The sequence below is a fragment of the Pipistrellus kuhlii genome, unplaced genomic scaffold (assembly GCF_014108245.1).
Source record: "Pipistrellus kuhlii isolate mPipKuh1 unplaced genomic scaffold, mPipKuh1.p scaffold_m20_p_10, whole genome shotgun sequence".
NCBI classification, from domain to species: Eukaryota; Metazoa; Chordata; class Mammalia; order Chiroptera; family Vespertilionidae; genus Pipistrellus; species Pipistrellus kuhlii.
In genome coordinates, this window is record NW_023425405.1 from 38,865,505 (window position 1) to 38,887,376 (window position 21,872).

At 37.8% G+C, this 21,872-nt stretch overlaps 1 protein-coding gene across 7 annotated transcripts in view; it reads left to right on the forward strand.

Annotated features, from left to right (window-relative positions):
• PEX1 (peroxisomal biogenesis factor 1) overlaps positions 1–21,872 on the forward strand; it is a 51,521-nt gene that overhangs the window by 23,059 nt on the left and 6,590 nt on the right. For 6 of the 7 annotated variants that reach the window (XR_004986541.2, XM_036429435.2, XM_036429437.2 and 3 more), the window contains 11 exons: positions 2,002–2,098; positions 3,751–3,921; positions 5,561–5,715; positions 9,560–9,749; positions 9,965–10,131; positions 12,066–12,200; positions 15,518–15,582; positions 18,247–18,389; positions 18,469–18,572; positions 19,315–19,491; positions 20,535–20,765. Coding sequence is in view for 6 of the 7 variants with exons in the window: in XM_036429435.2 (XP_036285328.1) it covers positions 2,002–2,098; positions 3,751–3,921; positions 5,561–5,715; positions 9,560–9,749; positions 9,965–10,131; positions 12,066–12,200; positions 15,518–15,582; positions 18,247–18,389; positions 18,469–18,572; positions 19,315–19,491; positions 20,535–20,765 (1,635 nt within the window). In the remaining variant the exon portion in view is untranslated. The remainder of the gene's footprint in view (positions 1–2,001; positions 2,099–3,750; positions 3,922–5,560; positions 5,716–9,559; positions 9,750–9,964; positions 10,132–12,065; positions 12,201–15,517; positions 15,583–18,246; positions 18,390–18,468; positions 18,573–19,314; positions 19,492–20,534; positions 20,766–21,872) is intronic. The other variant, XM_036429438.2, reaches the window with a different exon arrangement.

The window sequence follows — 21,872 nt, forward strand, 5'->3', positions numbered from 1 at the left end:
TACTTACTGGCCCTGACTTCAGGCATTTTTTTAGTGTCTTATTTGACTTCTTAGAATCACCTCATTTAAGGAAATAATATATACGAAAAAGCTCTGTAAACTAAAAAGTGCTATACAAATGTGAATTATTTTCAGTAAGGAGAAAAAGCCCTCTGAGTAGGCAAAATGGTTATGACTGTAGACCTATCCTACAACAGCCCTAATTTCTTTTTGAAACCCATTGGCTTCAGATATAAATGTAATTCTGTAAACTCTAATAATGGTAGTATTTGTTGAGTGCCTGTTGAGTTTCAACTTTTCATCAAAACCTTGGCTGTTTTCTTAGTCTGCAATAATGAAAAATAACATATTAGAACTAATGTAGAGTTGCTAAAGCTAGACAACAACAGTGGTAAAAAAAATAATAATAGTTTGAGGGAGGAAATCAATATTTATTAAAAGAACTATAAAAATCTGCCAGTGTTTAGCTTTTTAAGGGGGCACTCTAGCTATGCTTAGCAAAATTTTAAGTATGTAAAAACAAACAAAAATGGTTTTGATGTAGAATTCTGCTTCTAGAAATTTATCCTAAAGGTATAATCTGACAAGTAAACGTATATGTATGTCTGTGTATATTTTAGCTTATAATAATTAAAAATTGGGAGCAGCATAAACATACACTTAGGAAGGGGCTTTTTGAACATTGTGGTCCAATACATCCCACAGTGGTGATATACTAAGGAGCAGATGCCACTCTGTATTTGTTGATAAAGAGGACGATGATTTTACTGCAAATTTGCATGAATACTGTAATCCCATCTTTATAAATTTGCATAAAATGTTAATGGAGTCCTTGTAAGGATGACACATCAGAACAATTGGCAAAGGGTAATTCTGTGTGTTAGGATAATTACCAGAGAATTTTTTAGCTTTCTCTACTAATTATAAATATATTATGTATGTGTTACCAATTATTTTATAATCAGGAAAAAATTAAATTTTTAAAATTAGGAAAAAAGTACACCTTGGATCAAAACCCTATATAATGTGGAGTTATTTCATGTAAAAAGTAAACTATTCTACCCACCTTAATAGTCTCTGTGGGCTTCATTGTACCCTAATTGTCAAGTTATGCTGTGCCAAGAAACTGAATTAAAGTTATAGTTTATTTAAGATAATAAGAGAAGTGGGCAATATTTTTTATTAAAAATAATTTAAATTAAATAGGAATAAGTTTTATTTATCAAAATAATTATTGAATGTTCATATTTCCTTCTATTAATAAATAATGAAGCATTACCTGTTTTTAAAGAGATTTACATATTAGTGATTGTTTTAATTAACAAATTGTAAAAACCAAGTTAGTTTATTTGCCATGTAGGCACTATGATGACATAGGATGCATATATACAGCTCCTATAAGCTTTAAAAAAAAAAAAAGCCCTACTTTAGTAACTGCTGCATATCTCACACAGCAGCTAAATTGGTGTATACTCTTTTTTTCCCCTAACTTTTTTTCAAAGCAATTTAATATTTTTAATGTTAGTACAAATTGAGGTTGGAGTTGGGGTGGGGAAGTGCCCCTTTTATGGGTTTATATTCCTGAGATTGTGCTGCCATCTGTTAACCTTTAATATGGTTATAGAATACTTGAACCCTGCTATTAAGCCTAGGAAGCTGAAACCTTTTGGTTTCTTTGTAGAATAAAATGTGTTTTCTTTGCTAGCCTTGAGTATTTAGGAATTAGTTTTTCCCAATTAGCCTGCGTTATGATAAGTGGGAATCCAGGTGCTCGCTCCTTCCTGTTATTTTATGTTACATGTCACTCACTGTAAAGTGATCCTAGAGTTCCAGGGATGTGGGCCCCTTCCCCCCCCCCCCCAGCTTTACTGAGCTATATTGTCATATACCATAATAGTGTGTCCTTGATTGATGAGGCCTAATTTTTGTGGTTGCCATGGTGACGGGCTATTTCTGTGATTGACTATATTGCGAGTTCTTATGAGTTAAATTATTTTGTAGGGGAGTGGAAAATCAACTCTAGCCAAAGCGATCTGTAAGGAAGCATTTGACACATTGGATGCTCATGTGGAGATGGTTGACTGTAAGGTTTTACGAGGTATGACTGTCTAGGTAGAAAAACAAAAATAATTTAAATGCTATTAGGCTAGTAAATACAAATATCTTAAATTTCTTAAAAAATTAAATCTTTGATTGGCTTTCTAATATATTTAATAAAAAAATTTAAACCCTCCATATGAATGGAGGCCATTTTTTTTTCTAGCCAAAACTCTGTGTAGACTGTATTCCTGGAAATGCCACTCTGAGGAAGTTAGTATTTAGAATATACTCTATAGCAGGGGTGGGGAACCTTTTTTCTGCCAAGAGCCATTTGAAGCATTAGATAAATACATACATTCAGAAATTATAGCATATTCCTTTTTTCCCCCCAGTTTTATAAAATTTATGATTCAAGGACCATAACAAAATTATCAACTTAAAAATTAGCATGTTGTGTTTGATCAAACATTTAACTAGCTCGCTCTTAATGCATTGTCAGGGCGAGGCCAAATAATTCTGTTCCCCACCCCTGTTCCAAAGGGTATAAATTATTCCTGAATTGTTAAGAAAAATTGGCAGATGGTTGCCTCGGGAGGGAAGGTGAGTAGAAGTGGACAGCAGAATGAATTACAATTTACCAAATGCACTTCTGTATTTCTATTAATCTTCACCCAAGGCTGTTTTTCCATTGATTTTTAGAGTGGAAGGAAGAGAGGAATACAGAGAGAAACATCGATGTGAGAGAAACATTGATTGGTTGCCTCCTGCACAAGCCCTTACCAGGGCCTGGGCTGGGAAGGAGCCTGCAACTGAGGGGCATGCCCTTGACAAAATGGAACCCAGGACCCTTGGGTCCGAAGGACGATGCTCTATCCACAGAGCCAAACCAGCTAGGGCTGCACTTTATGCTTTTAAAAGTCGTTAACATTTGACATTATTATCTACTCAAATTTTTTAAATGATTGGAAAGATTCTACTTTGAGTAGTTATTTCCCTGCGTGCCCCCCCCCCCCCCCCCCCGCTGCTCGCTACCTCTACCATATAGTTCCAACTTTTTGTTTAATTTCACGTTTGTTTTTTATCTAGTTTATCATAAGAAACTAGAAATAGCTTTCGAACCCATTATCCCATATGCCCTAAAGGTGGTTTTGGCGAGATTGCCCATCTCCCAGTCCTGTTTGGAGCCTCATGTGAAAATTTGGTTTTATAGCTAAATAATTCTTTACATTGGTTCATAATTTGGTATGTTTTCTATTTTTTGAAAATTAAGACTTTATAATTCACCAGGAACTTTGAAGCCAAATTTATTCTTCAAATACAGCAACTCTAGGATCATTCGTGTTTTATTTTATCTGAATCCTGATCCCCTGTTCTCATTTACATTTTCCCACTCTCTGCCTTTATTTTACTGTTTTGTTGTAAGCCACCTGAAATTCCTATGGAATGAGGCGAGGCATAGATAAATACATACATTCAGAAACTATAATAACATATTCCTTTTTTTTTCAGTTTTATAAAATCCCTTCATTCTTTGGTGCTATATTAACTAAACCATACCAATAATTAACAAATTTTAAAATTTGGTATATTAACAAAATATGGATCCAATTTTAATACTTAATATTGAGCTTGTCTAATGCTTTCAAAATGGTAGCCTGAACTTTCTCAGCCCTGAAATAACATTAAACCACTGTTATCTTCTTTCTTAAGGAAAAAGGCTTGAAAGCATTCAAAAGACTCTAGAGGCGGCTTTCTCAGAGGCGGCCTGGAGGCAGCCTTCCGTTGTTCTGCTGGATGACCTGGATCTCATTGTCGGCCTGCCTGCTGCACCGGAGCAGGAGCGAGGTCCTGAGATGGTGCAGAGCCAGCGGCTGGCGCATGGTAATGGCAGCACATCCATCACTGGCTTCAGGCCCTTTTCTTTCGTCAGGCAGCATTTTTAGTCTTAATGGTAAATCTGCTCTCTTCAGAGATAAATAGAATATATGCTGTTATGTATCGAGCTTCTGATAGCATTCTATACTTGGTCTGTGTTAGCAAAATCTGTAGAATAAGAGCAGTGTGGAAATTCTGCACCTTCATGACAGGCTTTGGGGCCTTTTCATTCTCCTGTACTGATAGGAAATTGCTTAATGTACAGATTTACTCCTGCTTTGTTCATTTGACAAATATTTGTCTAATGCTTGTGCAGTCTTTATTTTCAAAGTCTGGGAGAAGAGAGAAAAGTAAAAAGACAATTTTAATTTAGAATATTGATGGTAATAATGGTAGCTGCCATGTGCTGCATGCCCTGTCTGGGCTACAGATTGCTTTGTACTCTACATGCAGATATCCTCCTGGTTTTACAGGTGGGTAAAGAGATATTCAAAGAACAGGTAATCTGACCAGGGTGACCCAACTAAGAGGAGGGCGGTACGCTCTGCCTGGAGTTTTGCAGGGCACTATGGGAGCACATACCCCAAATTGGGGGTAGTATAAGGGTGAGGACTTGACAGGAAAGGCTTCTTGGAGGAGTTGATAACAGTTGAGGTGTTTTGTGTGTTTTTTTTATATAATATATTTAATTTTTTACAGAGAGGAAGGAAGAGTGAGAAACATCGATGAGAGAGAAACATCGACCAGCTGCCTCCTGCACACCCCCTACTGGGGATGTGCCTGCAACCAATGTACATGCTTTTGACCAGAATTGAACCTGGGACTTTTCAGTCCTCAGACTGACGCTCTATCCACTGAACCAAACCGGTTTTGGCTGAGATGAATTTTGATGGAGTAGAAATTATCATGAAGTAAGTGTGGTCCACAGGCAAAAGCACAAGAGTTACAAGAATCATGGTATGTTATGGAATAGCCCATGGATGGAGCTTAGAATTCAAGGAGGGGGCTGGGGCAAGGGCACTGGAGCCTCAAGGTTCTGGAGAGCGAAAATAGATACAAAGTACAACACAGAGGCTTGGGTTATTAAACCATGTTAGTTTCACTTTTTGAATTCTATAGCATTTGCAAGGCTTGTAACCATGGCGTTTAAGGGAATGCTGCGAATTTCTAGGTCAGGACTCACATACACATTACTAATGCCTGGCTCAGTGTTTGACGTATAACTACCCAAAGCTGCAAGTCCTGAGGTGGAAAGCAATTGTTCAGGAACTCATGGAGCTATATTTTGCTTTATTACAGAACACAATGTGGAAATTTATTACCCTTCCATAATATTTATTTCAGAGACTCCTTTTCATTTACTTTATAAGATCCAGAAGTAAGGAACTAAATGCCTAGTGGATTTCTGAGCATTCAGTGCCTCGTATGTCTGCTCCATTAGATTGGTTAGGGCCAGGTCAAATATTTTAGGTCCTTAATAGATAAATGAGAGCATTGAATGAATAGAAGATTTAATTATTAAAAAGTATGAAGGAGCCTAACCATTCATATTCTGCCTTAAAGCATGATTTTAGCTTATTATTTTTAATTTAAAATTTCTATGTCTGGATTTACTAAGCTTTTACACTATGTTGCTTGATTCTAGCTTTGAACAATATTTTGAAAGAGTTTATTTCCATGGGAAGTTTGGTTGCACTGATTGCCACAAGCCAGTCTCAACATTCCCTGCATCCTACACTTGTTTCTCCTCAAGGAATTCACATATTTCAGTGTGTCCAGCATATTCAACCTCCTGACCAGGTAACACACTGCTTGTGAAAAATGTTTCAGTTTTATTGATTTATGACTCTAAACGTATGCTTGCTTATGTTAGTGATCTTAAAAATATTTTAGACCCTGACCAGGTAGCTCAGTTGGTTAGGGCATCATCCCAATACACCAAGGTTGCAGCTTTAATCCTCAGGGCACATGGAAGAAGCAACCAGTGAATTCATAAATAAGTGGAACAAAAAATCAGTGTCTTCCTTCCCCACTCCTTTCTTTCTCCCCCCTCACCACCTCATCAAATAGAAAAAAATATTTATTTTAAGAATATTTTAAAAGGTGACATTTGGTGCATATTGTGATTAGAAACAATTTTCATGTATAACTGCCTGAAATATTACTATGTACTTTCTGAGGAAATGGCTTTTTGAAACAGCATTTCTTCTTTTTTAAACTTAAGCTTTCTTTTTTTTTTTTTTTAATTGCATTTAAAAGAAATAACCTAAGAATTCCGAACTGCTTCAGTTTTTTGTTTTGTTTTTTTGGTGGAATGTGTAAATACATCATGGAAATTAGAATTTTTTCAGCTTTATTGACATATAATTGACAAAATTTGCATATATTTAAAGTGTACATGATTTGATACACATTGTGAAATATTTACCACCATCATCTTAACACATCCGTCACCTCACATAATTGCTTTTTCTTTTTCTTTTTTATATATATTTTTTATTGATTTTTTACAGAGAGGAGCAGAGAAGGAGGATAGAGAGCTAGAAATGTCGATGGGAGAGAAATGTCGACCAGCTGCCTCTTGCACACCCCCTACCGGGGATGTGCCCGCAACCCATGTACATGCCCTTGACCGGAATCGAGCCTGGGACCTTTCAGTCCGCAGACCGATGCTCTACCACTGAGCCAAACCGGTTTCGGCCATAATTGCTTTTTCAAGCATTTTTTCTTAATGAATAAGAACAATGAGAATGCAAATAGATGTCTTTTAAAAATTTGATTTAAAAATATGCTTTGATTTTTTTAGAGAAAAAGTAAGGAGGAGGTAGAGATAGAAACATCAATGAGAGGAGAACATCGATTGATTGCCTTCTGCATACCCCCTGCTGAGATCAAGTCCACAACCTGGACGTGTACCCTGACCAGAAATCCAACCTGTGACCTCTTGGTGTATGAGTTGACACTCAATCACTGAGCCATACTGGCCAGACTGTTTTTTTGTGTTTTTTTTAATAGCACTGATATTTTGTATTCAGTGATTTCAGCATCCAGTTCCAATGTGTGCATCTTTTCCTCACACCACTAAGCAAATTCTTGGACACCAGCTGGGAGTTCTACAATTCAACTCAACTCAATTCTGACACTATCTACCTGGAGATATAGTCAGATACCACAAGACTCAATGTGTTAAGGACTCAATCCCACAAGACAGCCCTCCACTTCAGATGCTGATTTTAAGTCCAGGTCCAATTTCAAGTCCTATTATCTACCCTAAATACTCAGACCCTGCACTTTTTTTTAAAATATATATTTTATTGATTTTTTTACGGAGAGGAAGGGAGAGAGATAGAAACATTGATGAGAGAGAAACATCAGCTGCCTCCTGCACACCTCCCACTGGGGATGTGCCCGCAACCAAGGCACATGCTCATAACCGGATCGAACCTGGGACACCTCAGTCTGCAGGTCGACGCTCCGTCCACTGAGCCAAACCAGTTAGGGCCAGACCCTGCACTTCTGCCTGGATAAATTTGAGATTCCTACAGCCCCCTTCTTGGGTTCGATTAATTTGCTAGGTCAGCTCACACAATTTAGGTTACTAGTTTACTCACTAGACTACTGTTTTATTACAGAGGATGTTGAAGGATATGAATCAATGCCTAGATAAAAAGATACATAGGATGAGGTCCTGTCCTCACAAAAGAGTTTCTGTCCATGGAGGTTGGGGCCCAGCACTTTGGCACACAGAAGTGTCTGGTTCACCAAGTTAGAAGCTCTCTGAACCCCCTCCTTTGGGTTTTTATGGAGGCTTCATTATTATATTGGCATGATTGATTAAATCATTAACTTGGGCAGTTGATTCAGCCTCCAGCCCCACTCCTCTCCTGGGAAGTTGGGAGATTTCAACTCTATAATTATGGTTGGTTCCACTGGCAACCAGCCCCCGTCCTTAGGTGTTTTCCAAAAGTCATCTCATTAACATAAACTCAGATGTGATTGAAAGGGGTTTGTTGTGAATATCAGAACACCTTTATCACTCTCATCACTTAGGAAATTCTAAGGGTTTTAGGAAATTGGTGCCAGAAATGGGGGCAAAGACCAAATATATATTGTATACTAGAGGCCCATTACATGAAGATATTCAGGCAGTAGGCCTTCCCTTGGATTCCAGCACCAGTTTTCTGCCGGCACCTGGGACCCAGGCCTTCGCTCCAACCAGGGTCTGCCTCCTTCATCTTCACTGCAGACTCTGGCTGGAGTCTTCCATCTTCATCTTCATTGCTTTGCTGCAGACTGCCAGTGTTCATCTTGGCTGCAGCATTCTGTTCCTGTAGATCCCTTCATCCCACTTATAGCAGGCATCCTGCCCTGCCCCTGGAGCAGCTGGGCAGCTGCCATCTTTGCATATTCCCTCCTGATTGGCTGGTGGGTGTAGTGGAGTGATGGTCAATTTGCATGTTTCTCTTTCATTAGTGTAGATTATAAATCACGATTTCACAAGCACATAAGGCACATGAACCCTTTGGGCACTCAAGTTCATGATGGTTTACATGGTGATAGCTCATCTGGGATTGGCAAGCACATTTAATTTCTTATTTGAAATTCTTACCTATCATCTACTTACTCTAAATGCTTAACACCCCTGTGCTAACTAACTGTTATTAAAGAATAAAATAGTGACCTGGCTCAATTGGTTGGAGGATTGCCCCATGCACCAAAATATTGCCGGTTTAATTCCAATCAGGGCACCTGCCCAGGTTTTGGATTCCATCCCTGATCGAGGTATGGATTGGGGTGGGTATGGGAGGCAGTTGATCATTGTTTCTCTCTCATATTGATGTTTTTCTCTCTCTCTCTCTCTCTCCCCTCTCCCTCCTCTAAAATCAATAAATACATATCTTTAAAAAAGAGAATAAAAGTATTATACCTGTTATTAAGTATAACAAAATGATGGTGGTTTTGGCCATTGAACATGTTTTTTAAAAATAAGTTTTATAGGAACAAAAAAAAAAAACACCGAAAAGAACCAGATTTTACTAAAAAAGGCTTTTCTTAGTGAAGCAAGAAATAGCAATTATTTATCAATGTTTTTTTTATAACTTACTGAGATATAATTGAAGAAGACAAACTCATTATGTAAAATGTATAGTTTGCTTACTTTCTTTGGTTGTCATTAATCCTCACCTGAGGATATTTTCCCCATTGATATTTAGAGAGAATGGGAGAGAGGGAGAGAGAAACATGGATGTGAGTAAGACACATCTATTGGTTGCCCCTGCATGCACCCTGGCCGGGGTCAGAGATTGAGCGTGCCCTTGACTGGGAATCAAACCCAAGACCCTTCGGCGCATGGGGCAGTGCTTTAACCACTTAGAAACGTGGGCCAGCGCAAATTGGATTGCGTTTAATATGTGTATATACCATGGCACCATCACCACAATTAGGACAGCAGACATTTCCATCACTCTCAGAAGTTTCCTGGTGCCCCTTTGCAGTCCAGCCCTCCCCCACTCCATCTGCAGACAGTCACTAATCTGCTTTCTGTCACGGTAGATTACGCCAACCTGATAGTTCTCAAAGTATATGTACTAAAATTTACAGCTGAGCAAAAATTGGAAATTTGAGTTTTGTGTTTTTTCTTTAGGAACAAAGATGTGAAATTCTGCATAATGTAATAAAAAATAAACTAGCCTGTGATATAAACAAGTTCACTGACCTTGACCTGCATCGTATAGCTAAAGAAACTGAAGGGTTTGTGGCCAGAGATTTTACAGTGCTTGTGGATCGAGCTATACATTCTCATCTCTCTCATCAGAGTGTATCCACCAGGGAAGGTATGTTTTACCACTAAAACCAAAATTTAGAATCTTCGTTCCGTGGTGGTGAAGTGTAATTGTAGTAAAGCACGAATTAAATATATTCCATTTTAGTATTCAAATATGTAGTTATGTGAGTAGAAGATTGGCATTGTCAGCTAAGTAGATAGCATATTTTGAAAATTTGTACAGTGATATGACTACCAAAAGAAGTTTTGTTTATTTTTAAACAGAATTGCTTTTAACAACACTGGACTTCCGAAAGGCTCTCCGAGGATTTATTCCTGCATCTCTGCGAAACGTCAACCTGCATAAACCTCAGGACGTGGGCTGGGATAAGATTGGTGGATTACATGAAGTTCGGCAGATCCTTATGGATACTATTCAGTTACCAGCAAAGGTACTTTAAAAAAATCAAGTACTTGCCGAAACCGGTTTGGCTCAATGGATAGAGCGTCGGCTTGGGGACTGAAAGGTCCCGGGTTCGATTCCGGTCAAGGGCATGTACCTTGGTTGCGGGCATATCCCCAGTAGGGGGTGTGCAAGAGGCAGCTGATTGATGACTCTCTCTCATCAATGTTTCTAACTCTCTATCCCTCTCTCTTCCTCTCTGTACAAAATTAATAAAAAATATATATATTTTTAAAATCAAGTACTTACTCCCAGAGGTCCACTGAGTCACTGGCTTTGGCTTTATGTGTTGGCCTGCCCTTTCTCAGTTTGATTCAACAAGCATTTTCTTAGTTACCAAAGAAATGTGCAGCACTCTTTTTTGGTACGTTAACAGACTTTACTCCTTGCGCATAAGAAGGTTATAAAGAAAGCCTGGCCTTGGCTGGTTTGGCTCAGTGGATAGAGCATCGGCTTGTGGACTAAAGGGCCCCAGGTTCATTTCTGGTCTGGGCCACATGCCTGGGTTGCGGGCTCAGTTCCCAGTGGAGAGCATGCAGGAGGCAGCCGATCAATGGTTCTTTCTCATCATTGATGTTTCTCCCTTTCACTTCCTATTGGAAATCAATAAATATATATTTAAAAAGAAAAAGAAAAAAGAAAGTGGGGTGATATTTACATTAAATACTTTAAATATATATATATATATATATATATATATATATATATATATATATATATATATATTATTGATTTCAAAGAGTAAGGGAGATGGAGATAGAAACATCAATGATGAGAGAAAACCATTGATTGGCTGCCTCCTGTACACCCCCCCGCTGGGGATCAAGCCCGCAACCTGGGCATGTGCCCTATCCACCAAGCTGACGCTCTATCCACCGAGCCAAACCAGGTAGGGCACATTAAATACATTTTTATGTGAATTTCATAATTCTTATGTTTTGTTTGATTCATTCAGGTTGCACTAAAGCTAAATGAACTGTCAGCTGGGATTTGAACAGAAATAGGAATAACTAGGAGGTGGAGAGTCATTTAGGCCACAGAACTGATGGATAAAGCCACATTTCCAGACTCTGGGTGTCAGTCCTGGAAAGGCAGAGTGATCAGGCAGCATAGACCAAGCAGATGGCACAATATATGGGCAAATGTAGATTGTTCTTCAGGTCACCAGGTAGAGACTAGGGGGCCGTTTGTTTGAATGGGAAACCTGAGAGAGAAGCATCATTGCATGAGACCAGGGACCTATGCAAAGAGGAGAGAAATGGGTAAGGACCTCAGTTAATGTAATCAAATGGGAAACTTTACTGTCTATTATTACCCAAGCCTTTCCATGATTTCTTCTCTTTCTTTGAATTTGCATAGCTGTCAGAACTTGCCCATGAACCTTGTAAGTGGAAGGCAGTATACTTATTAAAAGACTGGTTTTTATTTTCTTAATGTATTTTTTCTTTTAATCCTCACTTAAGGATATTTTTCCATTGATTTGTGAGAGAGACATATTGATCGGTTGCCTCCCGCTCGTGCCCCTGCCAGGGCCAGGGATTGAGCCCACAACTTGTGTATGTGCCCTTGACTGGAATGGAATTGGGGACCCTTTGGTGCCAGGGCCGACACTCCATCCACTGAGCAAAACTGACTAGAGCTGTAGTGCTTTTATAGTATCATATTAAATAAAAACACACAGAGAAAAAAAATGAAAAGAAATTCTATGCAGCTACATGCACTTTGTGTAGAATGTGTTCCATGATCTAATGGGAGGGGAGGTCTAAGGAGTTTATTATTTTGAGTAGTAATTTTATTTTCTATCATTGTTCTGTTGATAAAGGTGGCAATTATCCCCATCTGAATACCTCCTGTATACATTGATCTTTGGCTGCTGCTTAGTCATTGATTAGATCTGAGCTGTCATGTTTTTGTATTTTTCAGTACCCAGAATTATTTGCAAACTTGCCCATACGACAGAGAACAGGAGTACTGTTGTATGGCCCTCCAGGGACGGGAAAAACCTTACTAGCTGGGGTAATTGCACGAGAGAGTGGAATGAATTTTATTAGTGTCAAGGTATGTTGTTTTGCATTTGTCTTTCCTTTTTATTGAGGTAAAACTTATATGTAATTAACTATTTTAAAGTGTATAATTTAGTGGCATGTAATGCAGTCACAATGCTCTCCACTTCCACAACTTCTTCATCCCGTTCCTTATTCCCTTCTTTTACTGGCAACCAGTTATCTGCTTTCTGTCTATGGATTTGCCTGTTCTGGACATGTCCCACCTGTTGTGTCTGGCTTCTTTTATTTAGCATAATGTTTTCAATGGTCATCCAAGATGTAGCATGTACTTTAGTCCTTTTTATGCCTGAATAATATTTCATTGTATGGATATGCCACAGTTTATCTGTTCATCACTGAACAGTTGGGTTGTTTCCATCTTTTGGCTATTATGAATCATACTGCTATAAATTATGTTCAAATTTCTGTGTGGACATGTTTTTGTTTCTCTTGAATCTATATACCTTGGAGTGTAATTGCTGGGTGATATTTTAATTCTATGTGTAACTTTTTGAGGAACTGTCAAACTGTATTTCACAGTGATTCCACCATTGTACGTTCTCACCAGTATGTATGAAGGTGCTTCTTTCTCTACATTCTTGCCACCACCATTTATGTTTCTCTTTTTTAATTGACTTTTAGAGAATGGAAGGGGAAGGTAGCAAGAGGGAGAGGGAGAGAAATACCAATGTGAGAGAGAAACATCTATCGGTTGCATGTGCCCCAACTGGGGACCAAACCCACAATCTGGGTGTGTGCCCTGACGGAGAATTGAACCCGCCATCTTTGTGTACAAGACAATGGGTTAGTCTGATATTTGGAAAGCTAGTAGGAGCAGTGATCCATTTATTAAAGCTGTGAGCAAATTGAATAATGAGCCACCTCTCTTTTGTAGGGCTTATGCTCTTGGTTAAGGCAAATCTTCGTGCTTTATAAATGGAATTATACATAAATAAATCAAAGAGCTCACTATATTTGAAGGGAGAAGAAAGCCCAAAAGACTAGGACTGGAGACCACACTGAGGCAGGAAGCTGGGTTTGTGGTTCTCTTACTGATGGCTATTTCATCTTCACTTGTGTCACACTAGTTCTGAGTTTTTCCGATACAAGGTGAGTGTGGTAATGAAGGGACATGCCAGCATGTCTCATAGTCCACTAGTCTGGGTTCTGATATCTTAGTTGTACAGTTTCAGCAACCAGCAGTATTAGTTTATCAAGAGTGATTAGGTTTCAGGCAAAGGAATCATATATTTTAACCTTATTCAAAATTGATATATAAACTGAAAGCCAGTTTAGTAACTTGCAATTGAATTATGCTTACCTTTCTTTTATCATATGATTTTTTGTGTGACCTGGGTACTCTGGTAATAATGGAGAAACACTGTAACGTTTAAATTTTCTTATCTTTTCTTCTGGGTTCTGGAATAACTGTGACCTTGTTTATTTTTTTCCTTGTCACTGGAATGTAGTTTCACTAGTTTTAAAAAACATAATTTTCAAGAGTAAAGCTTGTGAATATTGTTGAATTTTAGAATTTAGGGAGGACATCTTACGCCGTTAGTAGATCTTCAAAACACTATCTGGGTGAGTTCTCTATGGAAAGGTTTCAGAGGAGAGCTAATTCTCTGGATGGACCAGAGTCAATCCTACCAGGTACAAAGACAGAGGCCTTTCACTGACGGGAATTTGTTGCCTTGTCCCTACTATTTACCTTGTTTTTTCTTGTTCCGTCCTCTATAGTTCTCTGATTACATTAAGGAAATCTAATTAAATACTAGTACATTAATAGGAATCTAGATAGCTTCATATTAGATGTTCTTTTTTAATTTTATAAGTTTTTATTGATTTCAAAGAGAGGAAGAGGAGGAGAGAGAGAGGGAGGAGAGAGAGATGCATCAATGATGAGAGAGAATCATTGATCTGCCTCCTGCACGCTCCCTACTGGGGATCTAGCCCACAACCTGAGCATGTGCCCTGACCAGGAATTGAGCCATGACCTCTCAGTTTAGGGGTTGACACTTCATCACTGAGCCACACTGGTCGAGCTAGATGTTCCTTATTTTGGTTACATATCCTGATCAGTGTTTGGTCTTTTCGAGGTAATGATCTTTCACTGAAGTTCACTTTAGGGCCTATTCAGATGTGTGTGTGTTTTTCTTAAAGATCCCAATTTAAAAGACTATCCTCGTTGTTTGGTTGTTGTTGTTAAAGACGTTTTAGAGCACTGCTTCTCAACCTTTCTAACGCCAGGACCCTTTAATACAGTTCCTCATGTTGTGGTGACCTCCAACCATAAAATTGTTTTCATTGCTACTTCATAACTGTATTTTTGCTACTGTTGTGAATCATAATGTAAATATCTGTGTTTTCTGATAGCCTTAAATGACCCTAAGACCATCGGAAAACACAGGTATTTACATTACGATTCATTACAGTAGCAAAATGACAGTTATGGAGTAGCAATGAAAATAATTTTATGGTTGGAGGTCACCACAACATGAAGAACTGTATTAAAGGGTTGCAGCATTAGAAAGGTTGAGAACCACTGTATAGAGGAAGGGAAGGAGAGAAACATCAATCCGTTGCCTCCTGTTGGATGGACCCACAACCTGGGCATGCCTGGAAATTGAACCAGAGACCCTCAGTGCACAGGATGATGTTCAGCCAACTGAGCCACACCGGCCAAGGCCTCATTATTGATTTTGTTATATGTAATAAAGTTTGTTTTGGATGATATAGTGTCCAACTTGTGTACAAATAAATTGGTCTCAGTAATTCAAGATGCCAATTAAAATAATTTATCTCAGTACATATTTTTTGGAGTCTCTAAAAATTTGAAATAGAACATTTCCCCTTGTAAACCATTCATTACTTTACTAAATAAATAACTGTTTGGTACTATGTGGCAGGCATTGTTTTGGCACTGGGGATTCAGTGCCAAATAAAATTGCTTTTTTGGAGTTTACATTCTATTGATGGTGAAAGATAATAAACAGACACATTCAATATATAATATTGAATATGTTGGTGGTGGTAATGCTATTTGGTTTTGGGTAAGGCTTTTCTGAGAATGTGGCATTTTGTCATAGATCTAAATGATTGAAGCAATGAATGGGCCTGAGACTATCTGGGGACAAGTGCCTAGGCAGAGAAACACCAAGTGTACAACTTGTGTTATTTATTCTAGACACATAATTTTTAAATGGGTTTAAGAGACAATCATATTAAAATTTTCCATGACTGCATTTAGATGTAGTCATAAACAAAAATTATATATTGATTTTAAACAATTTTATCTTAATTCTAATTTAATTTTACTTTATCTAATAGGGTCCAGAGTTACTCAGCAAATATATTGGAGCAAGTGAGCAAGCTGTTCGGGATATTTTTACTAGGTTGGTTCTCTATGAGTGTTTTTTAAGTAACTCTATTATTTATTAGTCAATGCTTTCTGGTCTTCAGTTATTTGTGTGTGTGTGTGTGTGTGTGTGTGTGTTAAGAACTGATATTTGAAAGCTGTGATTTATGTGGATTATTAATAATATAGAAAACAAAGATTCTGTTTTTGCCAAATACCACTTAAATTTAAAACATTTTCAATGCTAATTTTGGGAAATTATTTGGTTTTATGTTGATAAAAGAAATATTCCTAAAATGCTGAAAGTGGAATCATACATCAGTATGATGTATGTTTTAAATTTAAGTGGTATTTGGCAAAGGAATCTGAGATCAGTCTATTCATATTTCCATGCCTGTGTGCTGAGCATCTGTCCCCTGGTGGTCAGTGCACCTCATAGCTACCAGTCGAAGGGTCACTTAGGCTTTTATATTTATAGATACATATGAATAAAAAGCTAATGTTTAAGAATCAAAATAATTATTTAAATGTGATTAGGTTCTAGGGAGTTTTCAAATTAAAAAGCTACTTTGTTTCATTTTTCTAAAATTTAATATAAAGTAAGCAATTAGGATAATATATGTAATGTACATATGCATTTTGAAGAATAATAGCTATGAATTCTTGTATATCCACCACCCAATTTTAGAAATGGAACATTACCATGAAAGCATTGTTATAGATAAAGACAGTCACCATATTGACAAAAAGGTCAATTTACCAGGAAGACAGTACAGTTCTATTGTTTGTATCTAATATTATAGCTTCAAAATATTTAATACAAAAATTGACAGAATTGCAAGGAGAAATTGACAAATCCACCTTCATAGGAGAATATTTTAACATAGGTCTCCGTAATTAGTTAGAGAATTAAAACAGAAAAAAATTAGATTTAAACAACATATTCAGCAAGATTGCTCTAAGCATATTTAGAACATGTACCCAACAACTGGAGAAGATGTATTCTCTTCAAGCACACCTAGAACATATTCGAAAATTGGCCATGTGTCAGGCCATATATAGCCATTACAGTAAGTTTCAAAGAAACAGTAACTCACAGACTATTTTCTGAAAACACAAATTAAAATAAATGACAAAAGGATAATCTCCTTCCATACATTTATTTATATATATATATACATATATATATACATATATATATATATATATATATATATATGAAAAAGAACTCTTCTAAACAACTCATTGGTTAAAAAGGAGATCATAATGGAAAATAGTTGGCACTATTAAATAATGAAAATTCTACCTATTAAAATTAGCAGATGCTGTACAACTTATTTCAAGGATAATGTATAGCCTTAAATTCTTAGGGGGGAAAGGTTAAAATTGATCAGTAGATATCCATCTCATGAACTTAGGAAAGTATAGGCATATACTAAGAATAAAAGGAAGTAATAAACTTAAGATAAAAAATTAATGAAATAAAAAACAATTTAGTAGAGAAGTTCAAAATATTTTTTGAAAGCCTGGTACAGTTGATTGATCGCTAACAAAATGATCAAGAAGAAAGCAAGTATGAATAAAAAATATTAGGGGTAAAAAAGGGACATGACCAATGATATACCAAAAATGTAAAAGGGAAAATTATGAAATAATATTACAAACTTTATGCCAACACTTTTGAAATTTGGGTGACATGGACAAAAATATAATGGATCAAAATCAAGGAAAGAAGAAACAAAATTCAAATAGGCCTGTAACTGTAAGGGAAAATAAGTCACTTGTTCAAAATCTTTACTCAAATCCAATATCAGACCCAGTTGGTTTTCTAGGAAAGTTTGGCAATCATTCCATGAGTAGATCATTCTAGTCTGTTGTTGGCCTCAGGTTTATTTTATTGATGTTCGTGTCAGTTCTCAGGAGCTGCTTTTACATCATTTCTTTCTTGTGGAGTGTCTAGGGAGGGGAAGCGGCTGCAGAACCCGCGGTCAACTTGCAGGAGGCCAGTGGTGCTGTTGGGATCATGCCAGTGGCACTGGCCAGAATGAGTAGGAGCTGCGGATAGGAGTGGCAGGCATCGTTGTACTATGGGTTTCAGCTCCATCCCCACAGGCCACCCTGAGAGTCCCCACCCATGCACGAATTCATGCACCAGGCCTCTAGTCTTATAAAAGGCTAATACGCAAATTGACCGATGACTGGTCGCTATGATGAGCATTGACCACCCAGGGGCAGACTCTTGAAGCAGGAGCTGGCCCCTGGTGTTCAGTGGTAAGGATGCCCCACTTCCAGCAGTTGGACATCCCCCGAGGCCTCTCGGACTGCGAGAGGACGCAGGCCAGGCCGAGGCCTTCTCCCCCAAGTGCACGAATTCCATGCACCGGCCGCTAGTAGGCATATAAAAATGTTTACTTATATTAAGAACCAAAGCAGCATTTCACTTATTGACTAAGACTCTGGCTTTAGTTCTTGGCCAGAAGGCCTGTGTCTAGGCAAACACTTGGACCTCACTAAGTCCCAGCTTACTGAGAACTAGCAAATTACTTAGGCCTTGCCTTTCTCAAAGGTTTGTTGTGGGCTTTAAATAAATACATAACGTGTGTGTGTGTGTGTGTGTGTGTGTGTGTGTGTGTGTGTTAAAATTACCTTGCAAATTCTGAAGCCCTATTCAAAACTATTAAATACTGTTTGTTTCTCCCAGAGCTCAGGCTGCAAAACCCTGCATCCTTTTCTTCGATGAATTTGAATCCATTGCTCCTCGGCGAGGCCATGATAATACAGGAGTCACAGACCGCGTGGTTAATCAGTTGCTAACTCAGCTGGATGGAGTAGAAGGCTTACAGGGTAATAATAGTAAATACCAAAATAGCTATTATAACAAAGATCTCACCAGGGCTTAGCGAGCATTTATTCTTCCCTCCAGGTGTTTATGTGTTGGCTGCTACTAGTCGCCCTGACTTGATTGACCCTGCCCTGCTTAGGCCTGGCCGACTAGATAAATGTGTCTACTGTCCTCCTCCTGACCAGGTGACAATTTCATATTTACAGTTCAAACCCAACAATGCTACACTCGTTTCTTGTGAACTTTACTTATGCCGGGTAATGGCAGATGTCCTCAGAAGATCAGCTTTAGGCAGAGGTCGTAGTCACTGTTTGCTCAAAGCACGAAAGATTCTGATTAGATATAAAGCTGCTCTTTGGCCCAGCCATCCCCATGCAAGCCTGAAAACTGTGTGAGCGGCAGTGTTGGCCAGTTGGGGTAAAAGGAAGGAAACCTCAAGTACTGCATGTCCACATTCGCTGTGTTTAAAGTTCACATGTTTCATTATCCCAGCAAAAGACTCTGATACAGAATCAAGCATATGACAGGGCGCACAAAGATAAGATTTTTAACTGTTCTTAATCCTGTGTTGTTTCAACTCTTGTTCTCAAATTTATAAACTAAAAAGTAATCAAAAACACCTAACTCTGTCACATATAACTACTTAAATTATTTTAACTTTCCTTTTGAAACACTGTCTCAGCACATTTGTCCAAGTCTAGAAAATAAGCACTGTCTGAATAAGAATGATTTACACTGAATAGCTAAGAATATTTTTGTTCATTTTCCTCCCTTTGTTCCTTCTGTTAGGGACAAGATCTAACGAGGATAGATAGTAGACTGGTGGTGCAATTATTAGATATCTGAAGTTAATTTATTGAAAATGGTGAGATACAGAGTTCAATATTTAATTTTGTCTCTTTGGTTAAATCAGTTTTTCTCCTTCAGGTGTCACGTCTTGAAATTTTACACGTCCTCAGCAGCACCCTGCCTCTGGCGGATGATGTGGACCTGCAGCACATGGCCTCCGTGACCGACTCCTTCACGGGAGCCGATCTGAAGGCGTTACTGTACAACGCCCAGCTGGAGGCCTTGCATGGGAGGCTGCCGTCCTGGGGGCTTCCAGTAAGTGACTGAGGAGATCGTTACAAGGTGTTTTATGAGTGATGAGAAGCTCAGTATCAAAACCTCAATCTTAAAAAATTCCTATTTTTTAGCAACTTTAGTAAGCTAGATAGAAAATTACCTTTAGTCCGACGTCCCCTCATTGGAATATTGGCTTTGCAGAGAGTTTCTAATTTATGAAGAGTTTGGTGTCTTTTTTTTTCTTTTACCTTCCTGTTGGCAAAATGTGTTGGTGTGTGGAAGGGTATTATTTAAAATAGGATATCATGAGTTAGGTAATATAGACAGAAAAATATTGGGAGTTTTTAGTGTTTTTTTGTTTTTGTTTTTTTAAGTATATTTATTTTGAAACCCAAATTATCCCAGATCTGGCCAATCGGAGCTGCTTTTGGATAGCTTTTGTGTCCCTTTGATATGTGCTTTCATTCTTTGGTCACTTAACTTACTTCCCCATACAACAGTGTTCTCCATTCATTTTGTACTTTCTGCCCCCCGTCCCCTGAAATCAGCCTGTTCTCTAAGGATAGTGATTTTTATGGCAGGTAATTTGAACTCTGCTACATTATGGGCTTTATCATACATTTTCTAGGAAGGGTTTTCTTGTGTACTCCTCTTCCCTACGTTTTATTGGAGACTCTTGCAGAGCCTGATATTCCTAAATCAGATACTAAGTTTTGTTATTAATTTTGGCAAGCCACTGAAGTTCTCTATTTTACCCCTTTTATTATCAGAAAAGGTATGTATCTGTAAAGATTCTATAACATGGTTGAGTCATCATTTTAGAGTAGAAAAATTTGAATTGAAAGAAACAAAAAAAAAATCAGAGGTTTAACTCTCCCAGGTTTGTTACAGAGTTGAGGGGGGCGGGAGGAGGGTTGACACATTATCTACAATTCCATCTTACTGTTTTTTATTTTAATACTTTAATAAAAAAAACCTAAAGTTTCCTTGTACTGCCTGTTAGAAAATGAAAATATTGTTTATTTCTGAATTGTACTAGTATTATTTAGATCTCTACAACTGGTTGCCTTTTTGTGTTTTAGGATGGAAGTTCCAGTTCCGACAGTGACCTAAGTCTGTCTTCAATGGTTTTTCTTAACCACAGCAGTGGCTCTGACGATTCAGCTGGGGATGGAGAGTGTGGCTTAGAGCAGTCTCTTGTTTCTCTAGAGATGTCTGAGATGCTTCCAGATGAGTCAAAACTCAATATGTACCGGCTCTACTTTGGGAGCTCTTACGAATCGGAGCTTGGGAATGGAACCTCTTCTGATTTGGTATGTAGTGCAGTCATCAGTCGTGTTGGGATGCAAAGGTGGACAGTGATTTTCTCCTAACCAGCCCACATGTTCTTTCTGATGGACTGGTTCTTCAGTAAAACGGTCCTGTTTTCCTTACACTGACTAGTCATTTTTCATTCCTTGATAAGAACTAAGAGTTGGCAACAAACGGGCATCAGAGTAGCCAGTTGGTTTCCTTCAGGTTTATCTCCCTTCATCACTAGTTGTCAGACATCTTCAGTAGCAGATCCATTTTATATTAAACCTAAATTCTATTATTATAGAGCATTTGAAGATGAGAAAGTTGGTATGCAAAATTTTTTTTACCACAAAGTGGTATCTATTTGTAATACTTCTGGTGGAAAGTATAAGCACAGTAAAAATGTTATGGGTAGTAGTAGTGTTTCCACAAGAAAAATGTTAAGATTAAATATGGGCAGTATCATTGTTTTACTAAATTAAAATAGCATTTAACACATTCCCCCCAAAAATGAACAGTGGCTTGCAGTTACTTTATTGGCACATGTAACATTTTTACAGATATTTATCTTTTTCTTGATTTTTGTAAATTTGCGTTAATTCAGGTTTTTAAAACTATAAAAACGACATATTTTTATTCCTAAGAATAGTAAGCTATTGTTTTTCTATTTCTTCACTTCTATATAGAATAGAAGAACCTTATATATTTGTTGAAAACTAAAACACACTTGTAATCTATCTCTAGGGCATTAGTGTGGTTTAGATACAATAACAAAGTGTTAAAAGAACTTTGTGTTGTGGCAGTTTTCACCCCAGTGGGTCACCAGCATAGCTATAAATGGCCTTTATACAATAGAATACTAGAGGCCCGATGCACAAAATTCGTGCAGGAGTAGGCCTTCTTCCCCCAGCTGCCGCACTGGTTTCCCTTGCAGACTCAGCTTCATCTGGAAGGATGTCCGGTCTAATTAGCATATTATGCTTTTATTATAAATGAACAGTTTGCTTAACTTCAGTTAAATTATAAGCGTATCCATCTTAAGGTTTTAGTGCTTAACATTTTTTACTTTACCTTTGATAAATACATCCTTTTTTCTCTCTCCTCCTCACTACTGCACCTGACCC